This window comes from Neomonachus schauinslandi, chromosome 4, assembly GCF_002201575.2.
Source record: "Neomonachus schauinslandi chromosome 4, ASM220157v2, whole genome shotgun sequence".
Lineage (NCBI taxonomy): Eukaryota > Metazoa > Chordata > Mammalia > Carnivora > Phocidae > Neomonachus > Neomonachus schauinslandi.
In genome coordinates this window covers 50,159,067-50,184,043 of record NC_058406.1, presented here as the reverse complement: position 1 = coordinate 50,184,043, position 24,977 = coordinate 50,159,067, and the positions used below count along the sequence as shown (strand labels likewise).

The 24,977-nt window shown below is 36.4% G+C and overlaps 1 protein-coding gene across 2 annotated transcripts in view; it reads right to left on the bottom strand.

Moving 5' to 3' along the window:
- Positions 1-24,977, bottom strand: part of ATG4C (autophagy related 4C cysteine peptidase) — an 87,554-nt gene that overhangs the window by 10,862 nt on the left and 51,715 nt on the right. For both annotated transcript variants that reach the window (XM_021679951.1, XM_021679950.1), the window contains 5 exons: positions 24,296-24,366; positions 20,024-20,160; positions 13,728-13,806; positions 12,993-13,069; positions 5,111-5,230 (listed from right to left, as the gene is read on the bottom strand). In XM_021679951.1, the coding sequence (XP_021535626.1) occupies positions 5,111-5,230; positions 12,993-13,069; positions 13,728-13,806; positions 20,024-20,160; positions 24,296-24,366 (484 nt within the window). The remainder of the gene's footprint in view (positions 1-5,110; positions 5,231-12,992; positions 13,070-13,727; positions 13,807-20,023; positions 20,161-24,295; positions 24,367-24,977) is intronic.

Sequence of the window (24,977 nt, the reverse complement as noted above, 5' to 3'; positions counted from 1 at the left end):
GAAAGGAAGATCAGCGAGGCTGCTAAATCAAGAATAGGTTTGGGGGATGGGGGTTTAGAACCAAATTAGGCCATTGCAGACCATAATAGTATCAGTAGAGGTGTGAAAAGTGGTCTGATTCTAGATATATATTGAACATCTAATTGGTTATAGGATATGAGAGAGAGAAAGGAGGTAAGGATAACTCCAAGCTTTTGGCCTTAGCAGATAAATTTGCCCTTAAATGAGATGAGGAAAATTATGAGCAGAAACAGGCTTGAAAAGGAAGATCAGAATTTGATTTTGGAAATGTGCATCAGACATACAAAGGATGCTGAATGGCATTTGGAGATACATAATCTATAATTGGAAAAAGAGGTTTGAGTTAAAGACATGATCTTGGTTTCAGTTGACTTATAATTGATATTTAAAGCTATAGGACTAGATGAAATCACCAAGATAAAAAAGATGTGAGAACTGAAGACTAAGCCATGGGGTGCTCCAACATTAAGAGACTGGGGAGAAGAGCAGACAAAGGAGAATTGAGAAGGAAAAACTAGTGAAGAATGGGAAAAACCAAGAGAGTGGTTGTAGAAGCCAAATGAAGAAGATGTATGAAGGTGTAGTGGGTGTTCAGCTATGGCAAATATTAAGTTTAGGATAGGTGGGATGAAGACTAAGATATGACCAATGGACTTAGCAATGTGGGGGGCATTAGTGACCCTGAGAGGAGCTTTGGCAGAATGGTAGGGGTGAGAGCACTCAAATCTTGTTGATTACCTGAACTGTCATATTAATGAACTATTAATTTTTTTCTCCTAGACACTCAGATAGATGTACAGCAGACTGTTTTGGGGCTCTCCCTTTCACTTGCCCTCAAGTCCCACAAACTGCTTGGTCTTATAGATTCTACTTTCACTAACTCTCAAAACAGTTCCTTCCTCTCCCATCCCACAGCTCTGTCCTCATCCAAGTCTTTGAAGAAGGCATTACAAATCAATGAAGAAAGGTTAGGCTTTTTAATAAATAACGCTAGAACAACCAGTTATCCATGTTTCCCCCAAAAAGATGCAGATCTTAAGACATATACAAGTTCTAAATGTGAAACATAAAACTTTTGGAAGAAATGTAGGAAATTTGTTTGTGACTTTGGTTATTACAGATTTCTTTGATAAAAAATTCAAAGCCCATAAAGAAAAAGATTTACGAATTTGACTAAAATTAAAGACACCATTAACAAGTGAAAATAGTAGCCTGGGAGAATATGTTTACAACACATTGAGCCAACAAGTGGTAGTATCCAGAATTATAAATTTGATTTGATTTCCTTCAACTCAAATAACCTTACAGAGAATTAGAGAAAGGAAATAAATAAACTCACAAAAGGGGAACCAAAGGACAAATAAACTTTGATAAGATGCTCAATTTCACTATTAATCAGAGAAATATAAATTAAAACTACAAAGAGATACTATGTAGTTATATATATTTATATCCATGAGATTTATATCCATGAGATTGGTTAAAAGTATAAAAGTCTTACAATATCAAGTGTTAATAAGAATGTGAATCATTGGAAATTTTCATATACTGCTTGGTATGATTACTTTGGAGAGCATTTAACAATATCCAGCAAATCTAAAAATATGCATACCCTATGACCCAGCAATTCCACTCTAGTGTGTATCTAGGGTATCTACTGTAATAATCCCAGTTAATGTAGTACACGTAAATGAAGAGATATAAACAAGAATATTCTTAAAAACATTATTTGTAATTGAAAAACAAGCTAGATGACCATCAACAAAAGACAGTTTAAATAAAAAGTAGTATATTGCAAAATGTACTACTATTCAATTATGAATAAGCTAGACCAATACGTATAGATCTAATTTCTAAGTCACTATTAAATGAAAAAGCAAATTGCAGGATATATACATTTTCATATAAACATACCATTTATGATAAATTTAATAACATGCAAAGTAATATATGTTGTTTATGGATATAATATAAAATATGAGTTTTATATACTAACTTAGGATAATAGTTACCACTGGGAAGGAAGGAAAAGAAAAAGATTGGGAAAGGTTAAGATGCTTCAATTATATACGTATTTTTTTTCCTTATGCTCAATGGTAGCACATGGGTATTTATTATGTTATTCTCTATATTTCTGTATGCTTGAAATTAAAAACTAATTTAATAAAATCAACATATTGCTAAATTACAGACCTCTTCAGCTTGGCATTCAAGACTCTCCACAATATTATCCAACTTCCTTTTCTAGCCTCATCCTTTGCTGTTTCTACAGCAGTGTTTCCCAAGCCTTGGACACATACATGCTTCCTTCATTATTTTTTTATGTACGCCATCTCTGTTACGATTAATGATTATTTTTCTTTCCATAGTTTTTAACTTAAATAGCCTTGTACAAATCACTAACAGGAAATCACATGTTTAATATGCCAGTTATATTTTTCTAATATGAATATAAATAAATACATATAGATTAAAATATGTATGCTGGTGCTACCTAAAAACATCAAGTATCACACTTTGGGTTGCAATCTTCCACCAGTAGTTCTCAAATTTGTTGTACAAGACTACTTGGGAGGCTTGTTAGAACTGCAGACTCCCAAGTCATAGAGGATCCTAATTTAGGCAGTCAGAAGACAGAAATCCTACTCTACATGTACCCTTGGCACCTAACAAATTGGACTAATCGCCATTCTCTAGACAAGCTCTACATTTTCCTTTTCCAATACCTTTCCTCTTGTTACTTCCTCTGCTTGAAGTAACCTTCCTTCTCCTTAAGCCTACACTTTAAGGACCAAATTAAATATCACCATCACAATAAAGAACTTTGACTTGGATGTGACATTGCTCTCATTTCAGCATCCTTCCTTCTTCTGTCAATTTTTTTCTATTTCTGTATGGGTGCTTATCATATTCAATGTAATGTATATGTACTTGTCTTATTCCCTCTCCTGGCCTATAAATGCTACTTGAGGGCAGAAGCCTTATAACTGTTCAAAAGTAGGGATTATGGCTTGGTCATTTTATACTTTCAACATGGTAGTTACTCAGATACTTGCTGGGCTGAGCTCTGCTAAACACTAAATTAATTTCACAATTTTTATTAATATTTTAAAAATCATATAGTATAAGGCATTAGAATACTCATCCATATAGCATTACAAATTAAACATGAGAATCTAGGCTACCTAGCTTTATTTTCAAAATGAGACAACTGAAATTATATCCTGTATTGAAACAAATAATTTAAATTGTTTTAATTTTTAAAGAGAAAAAGTAAGTTTAACATAAAACTGCCAAGTTCAGTTTTTAAGATGAAAAGGAAAACTATTTAACTTACAACCTTCCAAGCAAAAGTAAATGATCAAGTTATTAATCAACAAAGAGAGTTTTTGATACTGCTATGAAAAGCTATTAACTTAAGAACAACACTATTATTAAATAAAGTTAATTGACTCTGGCAAAATTCTCGGTACTTCCAAATGATATTTCAATATGGTTTCCCTTTGTTTAAATATTGCATATTACTCTGATGCATCATGAGCAATAATTTCTAAGTATTTTTACCATGTAAAAACCATAATATATATAAATACATACACTTATAAATATATAGGCAATATATTATATATATATACATATATATATATAACCCACAAAAACTGTAAGTTTTAATCAGAAAACATCAACATGCAACTCATTTGTTCATCTTGTTTCTTCAATTTGGTAATAATTTGATTTGTTTCTATTCTAGGAATAGACTACTTTACTGTTTTAAACACACTTATTTTCACCTAGAGAGAAAATAAACTAGCATAAACAGCAACAGGGCTTCAAATGGGAAATGGTCATCAACATCACTCTATATTATAATATCAGCTGGATTTGTGTATTTTAGCACATATTTGACATGATACTTTATAAAGACAGAGTTGCCAAAGAAAAATTAAACAAATGTATATAATAACTTCAAGTAATTAAAAGAGGGGGGAAACGGAGAAGACACATTTTGTTCCGTTCACTTGGCCCTCTGGGTTAAAAAGGAGAATGAAAAGACGACAACTATGAGAAATGTAGAATAAGGAAAGGTTCTCACATATCTCATTTTCTCCTCTCATTCATTTTTCTGTCATCTTCCTGTTAAATTTCCTCTTTTGCAGGGCAGGTCAAGTAAACTAAGCTTATATGAAACTTTTTTATTTAACTTTTTCATTCTATTCTTACATTGTAAAAATCAAATTTCAACCCATCAGGTCCATTTTCCAGAAGAAAACTAACTGGAAATTAAAGCAGTAATGAGTACTATTACACCTGAGCTCAAGTTAAAAATTCCAAAAAATGAGTCTAGTATTGGTTTTACTTACCATAAAATGATAGCCTATAATTATTGATACTAATAAAGACAGCCATCCAGTTATGCTTACTTCCTAAATAAGTAATCCTTTTTATTTTCTAAAGTATTAAATACAGACAGACCTTAAGGTTCTATAAATGTTTTAGCAGTACTCAAGGACCAAAAAAATGCAGAAGTTTAAAGGTAATGAGAGGGAGTTAAATAAACCTATTTCAAAGATCCTATAAGTAGAACAGATCATATTAGACAAGCTTATTGGAAGGTAACAACACAGCTCATTTTATAAAGCAGCTCTGAGAAATCCAAAAATACCATTTCTCTTTAAAAAAAAAATCAAAGAAGCACTTGGACTAACAAGAAATAATGCACAATTTGGCTTGATCAAATACTTCATTAATTTTTTTCTACCCCCTAAGGTATTGCCCTTTTAAAATCCTCTTCAAATAAAATATAACCTAATTGCTTGCACAAGGCTAGTTTGCAAAGGGATTTTTATTTCAACAGTGCCACCTAGTGGAGCAATGGATACTTTCAGCTGGTCACTAGTTGATTTCATTAGTCTCAAAGGCTAGGAGTTCCCAAATAGTTTTATTTTCTGGTTCACAATATTCCTAATAATATTAACATTCAAGGGGAAAATTTACAAAAGAATAATTTACAGATTTTTGTCCTCTGATAGGTTATCTCTAATAAAATTTAGGTCATTTACAAATATTATAATATTTTAAATAAAATTACCTTAGTGATTTCTTCAGAAGCTCGTTTGAAGTCCTGAACATTTCGACAGTAAAATCCTATTGTACAGCTAGGATCCATTTTTCGAAATGACATCTTTTTGGGAGAAGGACAGTGGAATGTCTGCAATTTTAAAAGTTCTTTAGGATTAATTTAGTTTTATTTGATGGACTTGAATATATACAAGATATTACTTAATTTAAAATTTGCCATCTAGCTTTTCTCATAAATATGCTTTCAAACAGTGTTTTAGTCTGTCCTATGTAAATGGTCCTTTTCACTCTCCAAAGCTGTAAAACATGACAGCCAACATTGTTTACATTCAATTCACATCTCCACCTTCTGTGGCATTAGTGCCATTCTGTAAAAGAAAACACGTGTGTCAAAGTGATGTCCATTTCGAACACTTGCAGAAGGGAGGGAAAATGTGCCACTGGAAAAGACATACATAAGCTAGTACAAGGTTTAGAATCAAGTTAGTTATTTCTATGAAAATTCAATTAAGCCTGGGGTTTTGGTGGGTTTTTTTGAGATTTTTTTTAAAGATTTTATTTATTTATTTGAGAGAGAGAGAGCGAGAGAGCAAACACAAGCAGGGCTGGGGGGAGGGCAGAGGGAGAAGCAGATTCCCCGTTGAGCAGGGAGCTCGATCCCAGGACCCTGAGATCATGACCTGAGCCGAAGGCAGACATTTAACCGACTGAGCCGCCCAGGCGCCCCTTTTTTGAGATTTTTTTTTAATGTTTAAAAATCCTTTAATAAGGATACCAAGACTTTATAAACAAATACACAGATTTATGTAAATGTTCCATTATGATATGAAAAGAGGTCAACTTCAGAGTTTTAGCGGTTGACACAATCAGTACATAATTGCATATTCTCCCAACCCCCTCTTCTATGCTTTACTTTAAATTCTTGTTTATTCCCATATGGGACACAGTTCAAAACTGTTCTCTTATGGTCCTTGCTCTCCTCCTTACCAGTCCTGTCCCTTTTAGTTCACTTTTCTCATGTGGTCACAGTGCCACAGATATAAATTGGCTGGGAAAGCTGCGCTAGCCTCTCTGCTCTTGCTAATGGGATATAGATAACTGGTAGAGTCTGGGATCTTTAGAAAATACAAAAGAAAAGGGAAGAATATAAAGCTAATCACTCCAGTTTTTTTTCCTTCACCACCACATTCTGGTGCTTTGCCTAAAAGATTTTTTTTTAACTGCTTGAATGCTCAGATATCTTGTCCTTAAAAATCACTGAGGCTACCAAAGTCTGTTTTTCTGTGTATAAAAAAAGGTTTACATGTAAAAAAGGAGGGCCATAAAGATATATATATATATATTTATATTTGTTTATGTTTATATAAATGAACTGTAAGGATATACCAAAATTAACAAGTTTAGGGGACAGAGAGAAAACTGGGCAGATGGTAGACAGGTGTGAGAAATTCTTTGTTGTATATTCTGTATTTTTTAATTAAAGAATAAGCTCAATTAAGAAATGATATGGGGGCACCTGGGTGGCTCAGTCGGTTAAGCATCCGACTCTTGATTTTGGCTCAGGTAATGATCCCAGGGTTGTGAGATGGAACCCCCATCTGAGTTACGCTGGGGATGGAGCCTGCTTAAGATTCTCCCTCCCCATCCCTCTCCCTCTGCCTCTCCCCCACTTGCTTGTGCACATGTGTTCTTTCTCTCAAAAAGAAAAGAAAAGAAAAATGATCTAGGCTGAATTTGAACCCATAAAACTAAAATTTCCCTACATTTAATACCTAAAACTAAGGGATTTTAACTTGAAACTATCTATTAAAATACATAGGCTTTCATAGGCTTTCATATTTATGTTCATGGTAAATCAGTCAAAATCACTCTTTTCTCTCCCCCTATATCCATCCCGGTGATCCAATTAGTGTCCCATGTTATCACAAGAGGATATGCAAAATGCGTATATTCAAGCTGCTTTTTTCCCTTGTAGATAGTTCAATCATATATTAGATTCAAATCCACTATCATTGCAGTAAATATAGCCAAACAAATGTGTTTTCAAAACTATGACTTCTATAAAATGCTTAGCCAATACTTACTTTATATAGTGAGATCCAACCTAACTAAACTCGAGTCTCCAAAGTAGGAGTCAACACAAGTATCGTATTAGTTGGACTTTTTTCAACACTGTTTCACTTGCTTTATTTATCTGTTTTATTGAAAACAAATCTAAAAAGGCACAGAAGAGCTACACAAACTTGTTAACAATATACAAGAGTATATTAGTGTATAAGGCACAAAAGGCTCTAGGTCATATTTAAAAAATTATTCTAGGGGCGCCTGGGTGGCTCAGTCGGTTAAGCGTCTACCTTCGGCTCAGGTCATGAACCCAGGACCTGGGATGGAGCCCTGTGTCAGGCTCAGCAGGGGATCAGCTTCTACCCCCTCTCCCCCAGCCCCTCCTCCCCACTTGTATTCTCTCTCTTTCTCTCTCTCTCTCTCAAATGAATAAATCTTTTTTTAAAAAGTTATTCTACGTACATATAAGCTATCTAAAAATAATCACCCTACTCCTTCCAAAGCCAATAATAAGGAATGCTTAGTTTTTACTACTTGGGGATAAGAAAGAAGGGGCAAAGGTTTTTACAGGGTCCAAGAAAGTATTTTTTAAACTCATCTACAAGGATGTCCTACATTATGCTAAATTATGTTTTCATGTAAAAACCAGTAAGACTAAACCAAATAGGCTTAGTGTTGTTTCACTGTATTGCCTCAATGATCACAGATAGTAATGACAAACACTACAGTGTTATTCCTGGTTGTTTTGGTATCTATAAAGATCTTCTTAAATTATTCACAAAAACACAGATATAAATCTCTGATAAATGAAAACTGAAATTACTATTGGGTGTAACTTTATGAGTACTAGGACTCATATTACAAAGAGGCATTTTATACTTTAAAACTAAAAATTATATTTTTTCACTCACCCAAGAAGATTCTGAAGTCAAGCCAACATTAATTGATAATTCAGAATCATTTCTGTTTATTGCAGAACAAGTTAGACTTTAAAATATTTTCCCAAAGGGTGTTACACAGCTATATTTACTTTGTGCTAATGCTTTGAGCTATGTACTTACAATTGCTTTTTTAATTTTTAAAATTCTGAAGATTGGTAAGAGTAGCACCCTCTATAAACACATTTTAGGGAGTATTTACTAGATACACTTCTGTGACAATGAAATATGTTTGTGAAAAAATTAGTCAAGGTGAGTTAATTCCCATTTATTTCACTTTTCAATACATTATTTATTCACTGCCTCAACAAATAGTTACTAGGTGCCTACTAAATACCAAGTACTGTCTAGGCTTATTTTTTTGGAATAGTGGATCCTATTACCTAAACATACAAATAATACTGAAACAAATACTTTTAGGTGTAGCTATGCTATTTTGGTGATTTAGATGGAGCTTCCTAAGATAGTTAGAGAATACCCTTACTATAAAGCACCTCCTACTAACTGCAGTTCACATGTGTAATTCATAAAGCGTACATCTTTCACTGATGAATTCACTCATCTAACTATCTAATCACATCACATCATTCTTAAGCTTTAATGTCACTATTCTTTGATTTTACTAGGGCAGATTAAAATAATCACCACTGTGTGGATATCCTAAAATCTGAAACTTGAAAATGGGGGCCCAGGAATCACAACAGACTAACATGTCTATTAATAAGACTTTTCTTGCATTATTAGTAGAATATTAGTATTTAGTAAATCAAATATTGTCTTAATAATAGAATAGAATTTGGGGGATGGGGGGATGGGTTAGTCCAGTGATGGGTATTAAGGAGGGCACGTACTGAATGGAGCACTGGGTGTTATACACAAACAATGAATCACGGAACACTACATCAAAAACTAATGATGTACTGTATGGTGACTAACATAACAATAAAAAAAATGCAAAAACATAATAGAACACAATTTGTTATTTATAAGAGTTAAAACCGGTCATTCTGAAAGTGCATCATAAATAACATGAAGCAATAGTCTCTGGTTTGAGAAATCTTATTAAATACACACATTTCTCCCTCATCCTCTGCCCCTCCCCCCACTTGTGCCCACTGTGTGTCTCTCTCTCAAATAAATAATAAAATCTTTAAAAAAAATAAAAAAGAATACTTGGTCTGATTTGGTTTCAAAATTTTAAAAGTTCAACTCTAAATATGTAGGAATTCACTACCATAAGAACAACAAAAGATGTAATCTGCTAAATCTCCTCTTTAATCTCAAATATTCAGATATCATACTTTCTTAAATTTTCATAATTCTATTGGACTCAAAGCACTCACTAAGTGATTTCTTACATGGAATTGAATAAAAGAGCTAAGATTTTAATTTCTCCATCTATTGACCAAAAACAAGTATTGATCAAAAAAAATTCCTTTCAAAAATAATTTTGGGTGCCTGGGTGGTTCAGTTGGTTAAGCATCCAACTCTTGATTTCAGCTCAGGTCATGATCTCAGGGTCATGAGATCGAGCCCCATGTCAGGCTCCACGATCAGTATGGAGTCTGCTTGGGATTCTTTCTCTCTCCCTCTCCCCCTCCCCCCCCAAATAATTGAATCTTTAAAAAATAATTTTAATCATTGAGGTATAAGTGTGGTTTTAGAATGCTCATATAATTATGTCAATCAATTGCAAATTTTCAATAGCATAAATACACAGAACCTATATAACAAGCCAAGGATGGCTAATAATATAGGGTAGTTAAAATACCTCCAGTTGGAGCATTTTAAGCTTAAAATATGATCAAAAGCAAAAAGTAAAATTTTATTTCTGTAGAAAAGCAACTTGCTATAGTTTTTGTATTACACTCTCATAGAAAAATAAATGATACTATTCACTAAATAGCCTAAGATAAATCCCTGAACTAAGAAAAATGAAAAACTGTCCAGAGGAATTACCCAGATAGGTGGAGATACTCTACCAGCATCTCAAAAATATAAATCTAAACCCACTTTCTCAGTGTCTTACTGTATAAGAAATAAATGCTTCTGTGCATTTCAGGAGTTACATAACTTCACCAAACTTTGCAAAGTCTCTTAAAATCATTTCCTCTTTTCCATTCTCATTACCAACACCCAACTTCAAGCTTGTATTGATGCACCTGCCGCCCAATAGTGAGCTACAGCCTTTCTAATATTGCTAGTGCAGACATAACCAGGATAGTCACTCACCTGGTTCCTTTGTAGAATCTTTCAAAATATCAGAAGAATAGTCCTTCTCTACTGGTTAAAACAGTCAACAGTAATAATCTTTTAATTTGCCTATTTTAGATAATATTAGAATGCTATGAATAATTTTCCATCTGAGTTTCAAATATCTGCTTTTTTAAGGAGTTAATATGGCACAGTGGAAATGTAACTTAGACACAGGAATCAGTGCCAAAAGACCACCATGCAGCTGAAAGAAAATTACAACGTGGTTCACATAGCAAAATTCTGTCACGCCTCCCACAGTATCAGTCAACTAGAAATATTTATTAAGGTCTACATGTAAGAAACTATGAAGGAAGAAAACAGAAAGCAAACCTTATCTCTGGCCTTAAAATACTTGCACTTTTAGTTCAGGTAATCGTTTACAAAGAATGCTAGGATGTTTTATAATGTATCTTTCAGAACCAGATTTTTTTTTAAGATTGATTTTATTTATTTGTTTGTTTGTTCGACAGAGACAGAGCACAAGAAGGTGGAGCACAGAGGGAGAGGGAGAAGCAGACTCCCCGCTGAGCAGGGAGCCCGAGGTGGGGCTCTATCCCAGGACCCTGGGATCATGACCTGAGCCGAAGGCAGACGCTTAACGACTGAGCCACCCAGGCGCCCCTCAGAACCAGATTTTAATCTTACAGTTTATTTTCATAATCTATCCTTTAAATACTACTAGATATTAATATTAGCTAGGAAGCTATTACCAAGATAAATATTAAATCATACTTCCTTGAGAATTAGTGATCCATGCCACTCAAGTGATTATGATTATTTTAAAAGTCTGTAAAAGCAACAACTGGGAAAACAAGAACCAAAACTATGTAATAATTACATGTCTCACTTACGCACTCTCAAAATTTTCTGAATTAAAATACTGTGTCACTGGGATGCCTGGCTGGCTCAGTCGGTAGAATGTACAACTCTTGATCTCAGGGTTGTGAGTTCAAACCCCACAGTGGGCATAGAGATTACTAAATAAATAAATATTTTTTAAAGTAATAATAGAGGGCGCCTGGGTGGCTCAGTTGGTTAAGCGACTGCCTTCGGCTCAGGTCATGATCCTGGAGTCCCGGGATCGAGTCCCACGTCGGGCTCCCTGCTCAGCGGGGAGTCTGCTTCTCTCTCTGACCCTCCCCCCTCTCATGCTCTCTCTCTATCTCATTCTCTCTCTCAAATAAATAAATAAAATCTTTCAAAAAAAATAAAAAATAAATAAAAATAAAAAAAATAAAAAACAAATAAAGTAATAATAGGGGCGCCTGGGTGGCTCACTCGTTAAGCGTCTGCCTTTAGCTTGGGTCATGATCCCAGGGTCCTGGGATCGAGCCCCACATCAGGCTCCCTGCTCCATGGGAAGCCTGCTTCTCCCTCTCCCACTCCCCCTGCTTGTGTTCCCTCTCTCACTGTGTCTGTCTCTGTCAAATAAATAAATAAAATCTTTAAAGAAATAAAGTAATAATAAAATTTAAAAATAAAATACTGGATCACAAATGACCCGACATAAAGGAAAACAATATGTTAAGACATCAGACCTAAAATGGGCACGTGGGCAGCTCAGTCAGCTAGTCTGCCTTCGGCTTGGTCACAATCTCAGAGTCCTGGGATTGAGCCCCACATCCAGCTCCCTTCTCAGCGGGAGTCTGCTTCTCCCTCTCCTTCTGCCCCCAACTTCGTGCTCTCTCTCTTTCTCTCAAATAAATAAATAAAATCTTTAAAAAAAATCAAAGCTGGGGCTCCTGGGTGGCTCAGTTGGTTAAGCATCTGCCTTCGGCTCAGGTCATGATCTCAGGGTCCTGGGATCAAGCCCCACATTGTGCTCCCTGCTTGCAGGGAACCTGCTTCTCCCTCTCCTCCCTGCTTGTGCTCTCTCTCTCTCTCAAATAAAAATCTTAAAAAAAAAAAATCAGAGCTAAAACAAATATTAGAAACCCAACTTAGCTCTTGAAAAACTTAACTAGGGGCTAAGACTCAACTATTATACTTAAAATAATTTAGCAGGGGGGCGCCTGGGTGGCTCAGATGGTTGAGCGTCTGCCTTCGGCTGGGGTCGTGATCCTAGGGTCCTGGGATCGAGCCCCACATCGGGCTCCTGGCTCAGCCGGGAGTCTGCTTCTCCCTCTCCCTCTGCCTCTCCCACTGCTCGTGCTCTCTCTCTCTCTGTATCTCTGTGTCTCAAATGAATAAATTTTAAAAATCTTTAAAAAAATAAAATAAATAAAATAATTTAGCAGGTAGTCTCAAGTCACTTTGTCATTCTAACCCAACTCCATCATCTTTTTCTTCCCCCCCCTTTTTCTTTTTATTAAACATGCCTAACATTTTAAATTCTTCAGTAATATTTAGCTGTTTATCTACAAAATAACTTGGAGGCTTGATCATTTATTTTGGTAGGGCTAGGATATCTAACCAGTTAGAGACAAAGATAAATGAAGAAGAAAGTGTGTCATAAATTAAAATTCAGCAACAAATTATTTAACCTTTGACCACTGTGTGGAGTATGGTTTTATAAATCAGTAAAATATTATTAACTTGTAATACCATAAAAGCATAGCTGTCTAGCACATCTCTACATACTTAGAGTTTGCTTCATATGGTAAGAAAACAGTACCAGCTCTTTATCCATAGTACCTCAAGAGGGAAATCCTTTATGCTGACATCTACAAAAGATTGGCAGTAATGAGGATCCATGTAAATCAAACTGTCATCTACAAGGACAAAACAGAAGACAAGTAATTCAAAAAACACCTTATTATTACACTGCTTACAATCCAATTTCTATGTAGAATAGCTGAAAAAAACCTGGGAGTAATAGCTTGCCAGACTGATATTCATTGACTGAAACATAGGTTTGCACAGGACAGATTAACTTTTGCATAATCAAATATGCTTGTATAAGCAGAATTTTTATAAAGTGATGAGACTGTCATTTAATTTTTGGTGATAAAATTACTTTCACAAACACACAATTATATTCTACAGTTTACATATGAAAAATGTATTGCACTACTTTATCCTGACAGGAAGAACATATTGCTTGTCATTTTATCATCAACTAGCACCACTAAAACTGGTAAAAAGTAAATATGTAAATAGTAACTGCCAGAATGTGGCAGCAATGTCTTCTGAAGTTTAGTGAAACCAATAAATTATGCTTGTTTATGCAATAACAGAAATTAAACATACATTTTACAGAATCCAATTATGTTGTGGACCAAATGACAAATGAGTGGCTATGGTAGGACTGATGAATTTATAAGGTACGCATTTTGCTCTGTTAATCATCCTGTTTCCAAATGATCCCAAATTAACTTTCTGACTTATAAAAGAAAACAATAAAGAAATATATTTTACTAAATCACTGACCTTGAAATCCAGCAAAGTAGTATGACTGTTTAGGTTTGCCACCAATAATACCCACACAATATTCAAGGCTTAAAATACCCTACCAAAAGAAATTAAGTCAGAGTTAGAGTCAAGAGGCAAATGGTAGTTATTCAAAACAACCAAATTTGTATTAGCAGTAGTAGTATGTATAGTAGTTCCCAAATTTTTCACCGCCAGTTTTACTGTTATTACATACGCCCGAATATTTCAAAATCCTTTTATCTACCACACTATTTTCCATTTTCTTTAAATAACTCAATATTAACATGACTAAATCATCTATTCTGATCAGCATGTCACTCAACAACATTAACAATTACTGTGTGCCAGATACAGAAATAAATAAGGTCACCATATAAAGGCAATAAAACTCCTGCCAGAGCGAAAACACTTGGCCTTTCGGTTAGCTGGTGCAGCCTTATCATAACATAGTATTTTCATCAGGCTTTCTGAAATACTAGAAATAGTCCTTAGACCTTATTACTGTTTTCACTGAATCTTGAGTCTTAGAATCCTAAGCTACAAACCATTTTCTAATCAACAGCATTCACTTGACACATTTTTATGCGATTTCATACATTTATTGGAATAAACATAAAGACAAATGAAAACAATTTAATCCAAGGCAATTAATAATTGTTATTGCACTTAAAGTCAACTTAATTTACTCATCATAAAATATCAGGGATACCTCAATAAATTATTTAGTGTGCCCCTCAGCATCTATTCTAAGCAGAATTCTATTTAAGCGGGCAAATAATTCTAAACCTTTTTTTAAAGATTGTCTTTTTGGGGGCGCCTGGGTGGCTCAGTCGTTAAGAGTCTGCCTTCAGCTCAGGTCATGATCCCACGGTCCTGGGATCGAGCCCCGCATCGGGCTCCCTGCTCAGCGGGAGGCCTGCTTCTCCCTCTCCCTCTCCCCCTGCTTGCGTTCCCTCTCTCTCTATGTCTCTCTCTGTCAAATAAATAAATAAATAAATAAAATCTTTAAAGATTGTCTTTTTGTATTGTATTATTTATTTATTTATTTTAGAGGGGAGCAAAGGGGGTAGGGATAGGGAGAGAGAGAATCTGGAGCAGACTCCAAGCTGAGCATGGCGCCAGACGTGGGACTTGATCTCACAACCCCGAGATCATGACCTGAGCTGAAACCAAGAGCCCTACACTTAACCAACTGAGCCACCCAGGTGCCCCAATAATTCTATACCTTTTAAAAAACATGTCCAGTGGAATCATGTAAACTCTTGTCAATAGTTTAGCTTATATTATGCATATATATATAGCATATGTTATAAAGTTAGAAAACACTAATAATGATAAAACCCCAGAAGTATTAATTAATAGTTAAACTTTCCTTCTCTTAAATGACAGAATGTTTTGAAATCTAGAACATATAAAAATAACGAGTACATGGCGTGCCTGGGTGGCTCAGCCGGTTAAGCATCCAACTCTTAGTTTTGGCTCAGGTCGTGATCTCAGGGTTGTGAGATGGAACCCCACATTGGGCTCCACACTCAGCAGTCAGTATGCTCTAGATTCTCTCTTTCCCTCTCCCTCTGCCCCTCCCACTGTTTTCTCTCTCTTTCAAAATAAATAAATCTTTAAAATAAATTAATAAAAATATAAAGTATATGAAGTAATACTTTTTCCCCTTTAACAAGTAATCAAACCATGGAATTTTTTTTTTAATTATTTTCTTAAAAATAATATGTGGTTGGGGCGCCTCGGTGGTGCAGTCAGTTGAACGCCTGACTCCTGGTTTCCACTGAGGTCGTGATCTCAGGGCTGTGAAATGGGGCTCCACATAGGGCTTCACACTCAGCATGGAGTCGGCTTGAGATTCTCTCTCCCTCTCCCTCTGCCCCTCCCTGCCACACTCTCTCTCCAAAATAAATAAATAAATAAATAAATAAATAAATAAATAAATAAATCTTTAAAAAATAATAATATCTGGTTGTTATTTTAAAAACACCCATAGGGGCGCCTGGGTGGCTCAGTCAGTTAAGCGACTGCCTTCGGCTCAGGTCATGATCCCAGGGTCCTGGGATCGAGTCCCACATCAGGCTCCCTGCTCTGCGGGGAGCCTGCTTCTCCCTCTCCCACTCCCCCTGCTTGTATTCTCTCTCTCGCTGTATCTCTCTCTGTCAAATAAATAAATAAAATCTTAAAAAAATAAAAATAAACATAAATAAATAAATAAAAACACCCATAGAGTATGTATTAAAAAGTAAAAACTGGGGGGGGGGCTCAGTATGTTAGGCGTCCAACTCTTGATTACAGCTCAGGTTTTGGTTGCAAGGTCCTGAATTCAAGCCCCACTTTGGGCTCCATACTTGGCATGGAGCCTACTTAAAAAAAGAAGTAAAAATTTCCTGGGTGCCTGGCTGGCTCAGTCAAAAGAGCATGCAACTCTTGATCTCAGGGTCATAAATTCAAGTCCCATATTGGGTGTTGAGATTACTTAAATAAACTAATTTTTTTTTAAAAAACTAACAATTTCCCAAAACCCCAACACACAGAGCTCATCATTATTAATATTTGGGGAACACCTTCTTGAACTTGATCTATGTTACATAGAGATCACATAGAGACTTATGAATACGATCTTACGTATGTGGCTTCACACTACATATGCTGTTTTAACTTGAGTCACTCATTATGTTGTAAACATCTTTTTCTACCAATAAATATAGATCACTAGTATAATACCTAATGGCTGTAAAATATTCGATTTTATGAAAATAGCACAACATGCTTTAAAATCTCCATCATGAGTATTTGTCTCCAGATCCTCCCTGTTATAAATAACCCTTTAGAGAAAATAACACCTTTGTATATTTTCAGTCATGTGAAAATATCATAGAGGTTTTTTGGAAAGGAGAACTGCAACTAAAAGGGTTAAATAAAACAAAGAAGGCATAGGTTAAAATTTTAGAGCTAACAAATTAAGCTGAAATTATACAGAAAATAATAAAATGTTATTATTCTATTTTTATTATTATTCCATTAATAGTCTGTTGTTCTGTTCTTTTCCCCTCAAATAAAAATCCTTAATTAGAGAGTGCCTTACTTCAACTTGAGGCAGTCTGATCAGCTGACACACAATGTTTCTGACAGAAAGAACCATGAGGAAGTGAAAGTTCTTAGTCCCTCATAGCCAAGAAAAGAAAAAATATATATAGCAAGAATCATCAATGACTCTCCTCAGCAAAAAAGAATGACTCCAAGTAATGGAATAAAGACTTTGGTTCCTGACATCTATATTTCCTTTGCAACAGACTAGAGCAGATTTAGCAATAAACACTGAGAAGCAGATTAGGAACTAGAATGCCATTACATATAAGAGACTGTATCTTTGGAAACCTGAAACACTCTTCAGTTCCTAAAAAAGCTTCTTCACAGTTATCTAGTGGTGAGAATTTATTGAGCTATACCCATGAAGCAATAAATAAGACTGAAGTAATCAGTCAAAAAGAAAAGTCCTAATTTGTCTTGCTGGAGAAGGAGAACACATTAGATTTTCCCCATTCCAGGTCTTTAAAAATATAAATAAATAAATAAACTTCCTGAGCTAAGAGCTGATAAAGCACCACACCAAGTTTCTTTCTCCTCACAGAAAGTAGCAGGGGATGGTACCATCTCTGAAAGATTGGAATTACCTTGATTAATAACTGTGAAAAATAGAACTGAGTGGTGAATTTTAGAGAGTACAAGCGCAATGGTTTGGCAGGAAAAAATACAACTGCTGACAAAGAAGGAGGAGGAAGTGGAGGGAGAGAGGAAGAGGGAGATGGAGTAGGAAGCGTGGAATGGTGGTGGAGATAGAGGTGAAGAAAGAGAAAGGAGAATAGAGGAGGAAGAAGAATTGAAAGAGGAAGAAGATTATTCTTCTTTTAGGACCACCAGACACTCTATTTTTTCAGTTCCAAGTGAATGCCTCTTTACAAGTTATCATTTTGGCTTTTGACCCAACCAACCCCTAAGCAAACATAACACATAGCATATAATCTACTTCACTCAGCCATTTCTGCCATTTTTTGCCGATAATTAGAAAAATTTAAATGTATAAAATGTATAAATTAAACTGGTAGAAGCTCAAAGAGTATTACATTTTTAAAAGTCCATATTTTAGGAGCACCTGGGTGGCTCAGTTGGTTGAGCATCCAACTCTTGGTTTTGGCTTAGGTTGTGATCTAAGGGTCGTAAGTCTGCGTCGGGCTCTGTGCTCAGTAGGGAGTCTGCTTAAGATTCTCTCTCCCTCTGCCCCTCTTCCCCACTCATGCTAAATAAATAAATAAATAAAATATTTTTAAAAATAAACATCCATATTTTAGGGAAAAATATGAAAATTACAAAAATTCTGGTCAGTTACCAGTTTGCTATCTGAACTTAAACTTATGACTTAACATCTGTCTTTTCTGTTTTATAAAGATATGATAGTTCCTAGCTGTTGTGAAGGCAAAATGAAATATATCTGCATTAAAAGTATTACACAAATATGAGCGTTAACAAGTATTTGTTGAGCAACTCCTATATGTTGGGTACTGAAGATCACTTTAAAAGCTAACTATGGTTTGTTTACTACACTTCAGGCTCTAATAAATCATTCAAGAGCATGAGGCAGTCCTACCATCTGATAAAAAATATTAATACCACCAAGTAGCAAAGCCCTCAGCTAGATGAAACATGCCTTGAAGCCATCTGCAGCCCATTCCACTAGAAATGGGGGTTTGGCTAAAGGAGTCAGTTCCAAGATTGTCTCAGTTTCTAGTCTTTTCATGGTTATAGAAAAGGCAGAGGGAATCTAGTTCAGACTTGACTACAACCTACTGAGACGTGGCAACATGCCAGAAGTCCCAAAACCCTCAATGAATTTGCTAGATGAAATGGTTCATAACTTCCCACATTCTACCATTAACTTTACTACAGAGCCCACATGTTAGAAATCAAAATCCCACTTCTACCTAGGGGATTCATATGTTACCGGTATCATATAGTATTGGTATTATTAGTAACATGTATGCCTGCAGAATTTTAGTAACTATTACGAAAAGCCAATATACCAGCTAGAAAACTTCCGTATCTCATGTATTGAAAATAACTGCTCTAGATTTTTAGAAACAGCGGAGTCTATAGTGAGGATATATGTTCCACCCATATACACATGGACCATGAGGCTTCACACGGGGAACAAACTGTTACTGAAACATAAAAGACAAATTTCAGGATTACTATATGCCATAACACTCCATTCAAAGAGCAAGTCCATCTCTGGCCCTGAAAAGATGAGAAACTTTATTAAAACTATGAAAATAATATAAATGCTATAATCTTAACCAAAACTAAGTATTTCAAAAGTTAAAGTTTTGTGCAAAAAACAGAATCAGATCTATAAATACAGAGAGAAGGGAGGCGGGGGAGATGGGCAAAATGAGTAAAGAAGAATGGGAGATACAGGCTTCCAGTTGTGGAATGAAAAAGTCACAGTCATAAAAGACAGCATAGGGAATATAGTCAAGGACACTGTAAGAGCATTGTATGGTACAGATGGGAGCTACCCTTGTGGTGAGCACAGCATAACATACAGAGTTGAGTCACTATGTTGTGCACCTGAAACTAATGTAACATTGTGTGTCAACTATACTGAAATTTTAAAAAATTCTTTTAAGTTAAAGTTGTGTGACAACTGAACGTCTTGGTACCCAGAACAAGATAATATAATTAGGCAGGCTCATCTGGAAAAAAGAATTATGTGTTTTCAAATAGAACAGATTTTTAACTGGTTAATATAAAGAAAACCAAAATGGAATCTTCCCCCGTACTGTCTTCATCATTTCTGTCTATATAAATAAATAGCCATTCTATTTATTGACCTTATGGTGGCACAGGACTCAAGTTAAGAGATAAAACAGCAATAACAGCAAACTGTTTGTTTCAATAATTATCTCAAAATAGTTTAATGTGGGTTTTATAAATAAAGGTACATACTTTCAAACAATCACAAAAAGGGATAATGGGTACTGTAGACATATTACAGATTATGATTATTGCCACATCTGTCTCCTTAATTAGCTACAAGAAGTTTAAAAGGCTTTTTACTTGATCATAGAACATCATATCCTTCAAATCATATTTAATCTTACAATCTGAAATTTAAAATTTCTAATATCAAGCTTTATAAAATCATCACTACCAATTTCATAGAAAAAAGACTGCAAACCTTCTGTATTTTTCATATTAGCTAGCATTGCCTTAAAAAAAATGTTATTTCATACCTTTACAAAATCTAAGTAGTCGGTGTTGGTTCTTTCCCCACCAAGTCTAACAGGGATTAGAATAATAACAGCTTTGTCATCTATATTATCAGAGGCCATGGAAGTGCACTGTTTATCAATTACATCAGAACTGTAAACTGAGAAAAATACAATAAATATGTATTAAATTTTATAAAAATGATTTTCAGAAATATTTTTACTCTAATCCCTCCTCCCCAATGGCCAGTCATCTAATCTCTGATATCACTATCAAGGTCTCAATGAGTTAAAAAATGTCTACCTCATTTATACATCCAGCAGATACTTATTGAGTAGCTACTATATAGCATTAAGGGTTTTACCAGTGAGCAAAATAGAGGAAAACCCTGTCCTCATAGATCATATACTCTAATATAGGGAAATAGACAGTAAATTAGTAAAATATAAAATATGTCAGATGGTTGGGGCGCCTGAGTGGCTCAGTCGTTAAGCATCTGCCTTCGGCTCAGGTCATGATCCCAGGGTCCTGGAATCAAGCCCCACGTCAGTGAGTCTGCTTCTCCCTCTTCCTCTGCCACTCCCTCCCACTTGTGTGTGCTCTTTCTCACTCAAATAAATAAAATCTTAAAAAAAGATGTCAGATGGTGATGAGTGCTTTGAAGAAAAAGGGAGAAAGATGGCTAGGAAATGTAGGCGTGGGGGGGTGGGCATGGGTGGTTAAAATAAGGTGGTAAGGAGGGCCTTAGGAAAAACATAACATTTAAGTCAAGACAAAGGAAGAAACCAAAAAATGCCAAAACTTGGGGGAAGAGCATTCCAGGTATAAAGATCAGTCAATGCAAATGCCTTAAGGCAGAATCATAGCCAGCATACTCCAGGAACAAGAGGCCTGTATTTCTGGAGGGAAGTTGGCAAGGGGTAAAATAATACAAAATAAGGTTAGGAGATAAAGTGAAACACTGGGGGAGAATGAAGACAGATTCTGTGAACTTTTTTTTTTTTTTAAGATTTTATCTATTGGGCGCCTGGGTGGCTCAGTTGGTTAAGCGACTGCCTTCGGCTCAGGTCATGATCCTGGAGTCCCAGGATCGAGTCCCGCATCGGGCTCCCTGCTCAGCAGGGAGTCTGCTTCTCCCTCTCCTGCTCCCCCCTCTTGTGCTCTCTCTCTCTCTCAAATAAATAAATAAAATCTTAAAAAAAATAATAATAATAAAATTAAAAAAAAGATTTTATCTATTTATTTATTTGAGAGAGAGCAGAGCAAGAGAGAGAGAGAGAGCATGAGCGAGGGTGAGGGGCAGAGGGAGAGAGACAAGCAGACTTCCCGCTGAGCAGGGAGCCCAATGTGGGGCTCAATCCCAGGACCCTGGGATCACGACCTGAGCCGCTGGCAGATGCTTACCCATCTGAGCCACCCAGGTGCCCCAGATTGCATGAACTCTTAAAGGCCATTTTAAAGACTGCAGTTTTTACTTTGAGTGAGACAGCATGCTATTAAAGAGTTTTTAAGAAAAGGAATGTCCTAATCTGACTTACACTTTACTAGTGTGGTTCCTGTGTTGAGAACAGACTGTAGGGGCAAGGGCTGAAGCACTGAGAACAATTAGAAAATAGGGCGCCTGGGTGGCTCAGTCAGTTAAGCATCCAACTCTGGATTTCAGCTCAGGTCATGATCTATAGGTTCCTGAGATTAAGCCCTGCATCGGGTTCCACACTCAGTGGGAAGTTTGCTTGAGAGTCTCTCTCTGCCTCTGCCTCTGTCCCTCCCCCTCCTCACCACGCTCACATGCTCTCTCTCTCTCTCTCTCAAATAAATAAATCTTAAAAAAAAAAAAAGGAAAGAAAAAAAAGAAAGTAGCCTCAGTAATCTAACAAGAGATGATAGTAGCTTGAACAAGGGCAGTAATTGTGAAGATAGGGAACAATCATGGGATGGTCATGTGGAGCTGGTTAAAAGTGATCAGTAAGTTAAAGAACTCCTTAATATGTTAAATGCAAGATGGGAGAAGAAAAAAAGGGAGTCATAGGTGATTTGAATGGCTTTGGTATAAGTAAACAGAGTAAGAGACATACCATTTACAAAGACATACTATAGACAACTATAGGAGGGGAAAGAGTAGGAGAATCGGGAATTCAGTTTTAGACATGGTAAGTGTCAGATATCTATTAAACATGCAAGCGGGGAGGATGAGTAGGCAGTTATGGATATAAAAGCCTGGATTTGGTGAGAGGTCCTATAAATTTGGGAGTTGACAGCATATAGATGGTCCTGTAAAGCCATGAGACCAGGTGAATTCAAATCTGTGTACAAGAGAAGAGGTCTAAAGGCCGAGTGCAATTTTAGAGATCAGTGAGATAAGGAAAATCAGCAAAGAACACTGTGAAGGAGTGTACACTGTAGAAGGAAAACCTGAAAAGTAGCATTCTAGAAATCAAGTAAACAAAACATTACAAGGAGGAAAAAGTGGTCAACTGTGTCAAATGCTGCTAGTAGATTGTGTGATGTGAGGACTCTCTGAGAAGTGACCACTGGATTTTTAGCAAGATTAAATTATTGATAAGAGGGGGCGCCTGGGTGGCTCAGTCATTAAGCGTCTGCCTTCGGCTCAGGTCATGATCCCAGGATCCTGGGATCAAGCCCCACATCGGGCTCCCTGCTCAGCGGGAAGCCTGCTTCTCCCTCTCCCACTCCCCCTGCTTGTGTTCCTGCTCTCGCTCTCTCTCTCTCTCTGTCAAATAAATAAATAAAATCTTTAAAAAAAAAATTATTGATAAGAGCAGTTTGGGTAGAGTGAGGGGTGTGACAGTCTAAGTAGAATACTTCAAGAGCAAATGGGAGGATTTTGTAGAAGCAAATATAGACAAAACTTTATTTTGTTTTGTTCAACAACAACAAAAAAACTTTCTTCAAACTCCCTGTTTGAAGAAAACCAAACTCTTCTGCTCTTGTACAGTTAGCTGATTAACAAACTCTGCTACTTGTGCCCCACTTCTTCCCTTTAAATTCCAAATTTAGGTTATGAGCTATCAAATTCTTCCGTTCAGCAGCTTCCCTATCTCCCATAATCAATCTAAACCAAAGGTAGAAAAATGCAACAATAGTTCTTTCCATATTTCAATTCTATCATCTTACTTTTTCCAAACTACTCAGTAATGGATTCTAATTATAAACCTTTAAATTCTCTAATTTTTCTGAGGCAGCACACACATGACCATCCCTATCTCTGACTCTTCTGACCTAACAGATACTTTAACCAAATGAGCCTTCCCTTCAGAAAACAGATTGCTGGTTTCCAGAGGCAGGGGGTGGGGAAGAGGGTGAAGTGGATAAAGGGGGTCAAAAGATACAAACTTCCAGGGGCGCCTGGGTGGCTCAGTTGTTAAGCATCTGCCTTCTGCTCAGGTCATGATCCCAGGGTCCTGGGATCGAGCCCCGCATCAGGCTCCCTGCTCGGCGGGAAGCCTGCTTCTTCCTCTCCCACTCCCCCTGCTTGTGTTCCCTCTCTCACTATCTCTCTCTGTCAAATAAATAAATAAAATCTTTAAAAAAAAAAAAAGATACAAACTTCCAGCTACAAAACAAGTAAGTCATGAGAATGTAACATACAGCATGGGACTACAGTTCATAATATTATGTTGTTATATTTGAAAGTTGCTAAGGGGGCACGTGGGTGGCTCAACCGGTTGGGCGTCTGCCTTTGGTCTCAGGTTTCAGGTGGTGATCCTGGGGTCCTGGGATCAAGCCCCATATCTGGCTCCCTGCTCAGTGTAGAGTCTACTTGTCCTTGTCCCTCTCCTTCTCCCTCTGCCCCTCCCATTTGTGCTCTCTCTCAAATAAAATATTTTTTAAAAAATTGCTATGAGAGTAGATCTTAAAAGTTTTTATCACAAAAAAAAGATTTTTGTGGGGCGCCTGGGTGGTTCAGTCGTTAAGCTCAGGTCATGATCCCAGGATCCTGGGATCAAGCCCCGCATCAGGCTCCGTGCTCCGCGGGAAGCCTGCTTCTCCCTCTCCTATTCCCCCTGCTTGTGTTCCCTCTCTCACTGTGACTCTGTCAAATAAATAAAATCTTTAAAAAAAAAAAAAAAAGTTTAAAAAAAAAAAAGATTTTTGTTACTATGTATGGTGACAGATGTTAATCAGACTTACTGTGGTGATCATTTCACAATATATACAAATATTAAGTCATTATAAGGTACACCTGAAACTAATATGTCATCTGCCAATTAAATCTAAGTAAAAAAGTATAACCAAATAATCAGATAAAAATTAGAATTATATACATTCCTCACCTGTACAGTCTTGTGCAACATAAATAGTTATTCCTTGTAAATCAGGGTGTCTTGCTTCTTCAACTGCTTTTCTAAAAAAACAACATGTATCATCCTTTAAAAGCCTAACATTTCCAGTTAATAATTAAAGATTTAAGGGGAGGGGCGCCTGGGTGACTCAGTCGTTAAGCATCTGCCTTCGGCTCAGGTCATGATCCCGGGGTCCTGGGATCGAGCCCCGCACTGGGCTCCCTGCTCAGCGGGAAGCCTGCTTCTCCCTCTCCCACTCCCCCTGCTTGTGTTCCCTCTCTCGCTGTGTCTCTCTCTGTCAAATAAATAAATAAAATCTTTTTAAAAAATTTTTTAAAAAATAAAGATTTGGGCGCCTGGGTGGCTCAGTTGGTTAAGCGACTGCCTTCGGCTCGGGTCATGATCCTGGAGTCCCGGGATCGAGTCCCGCATGGGGCTCCCTGCTCGGCAGGGAGTCTGCTTCTCCCTCTCCCACTCCCCATTTGTGTTCCCTCTCTCGCTGTGTCTTTCTCTGTCAAATAAATAAATAAAATCTTTAAAAAAATAATAAATAAAATAAATAAATAAATAAAAGATTTAAGGGGAAAGAAAGCCATCTTTTTTTTTTTTCACTTATTTAACCTATAGTGTCTGCTTTCAAAACTATTATCTGAATGGTATCAAAATCTGGTCA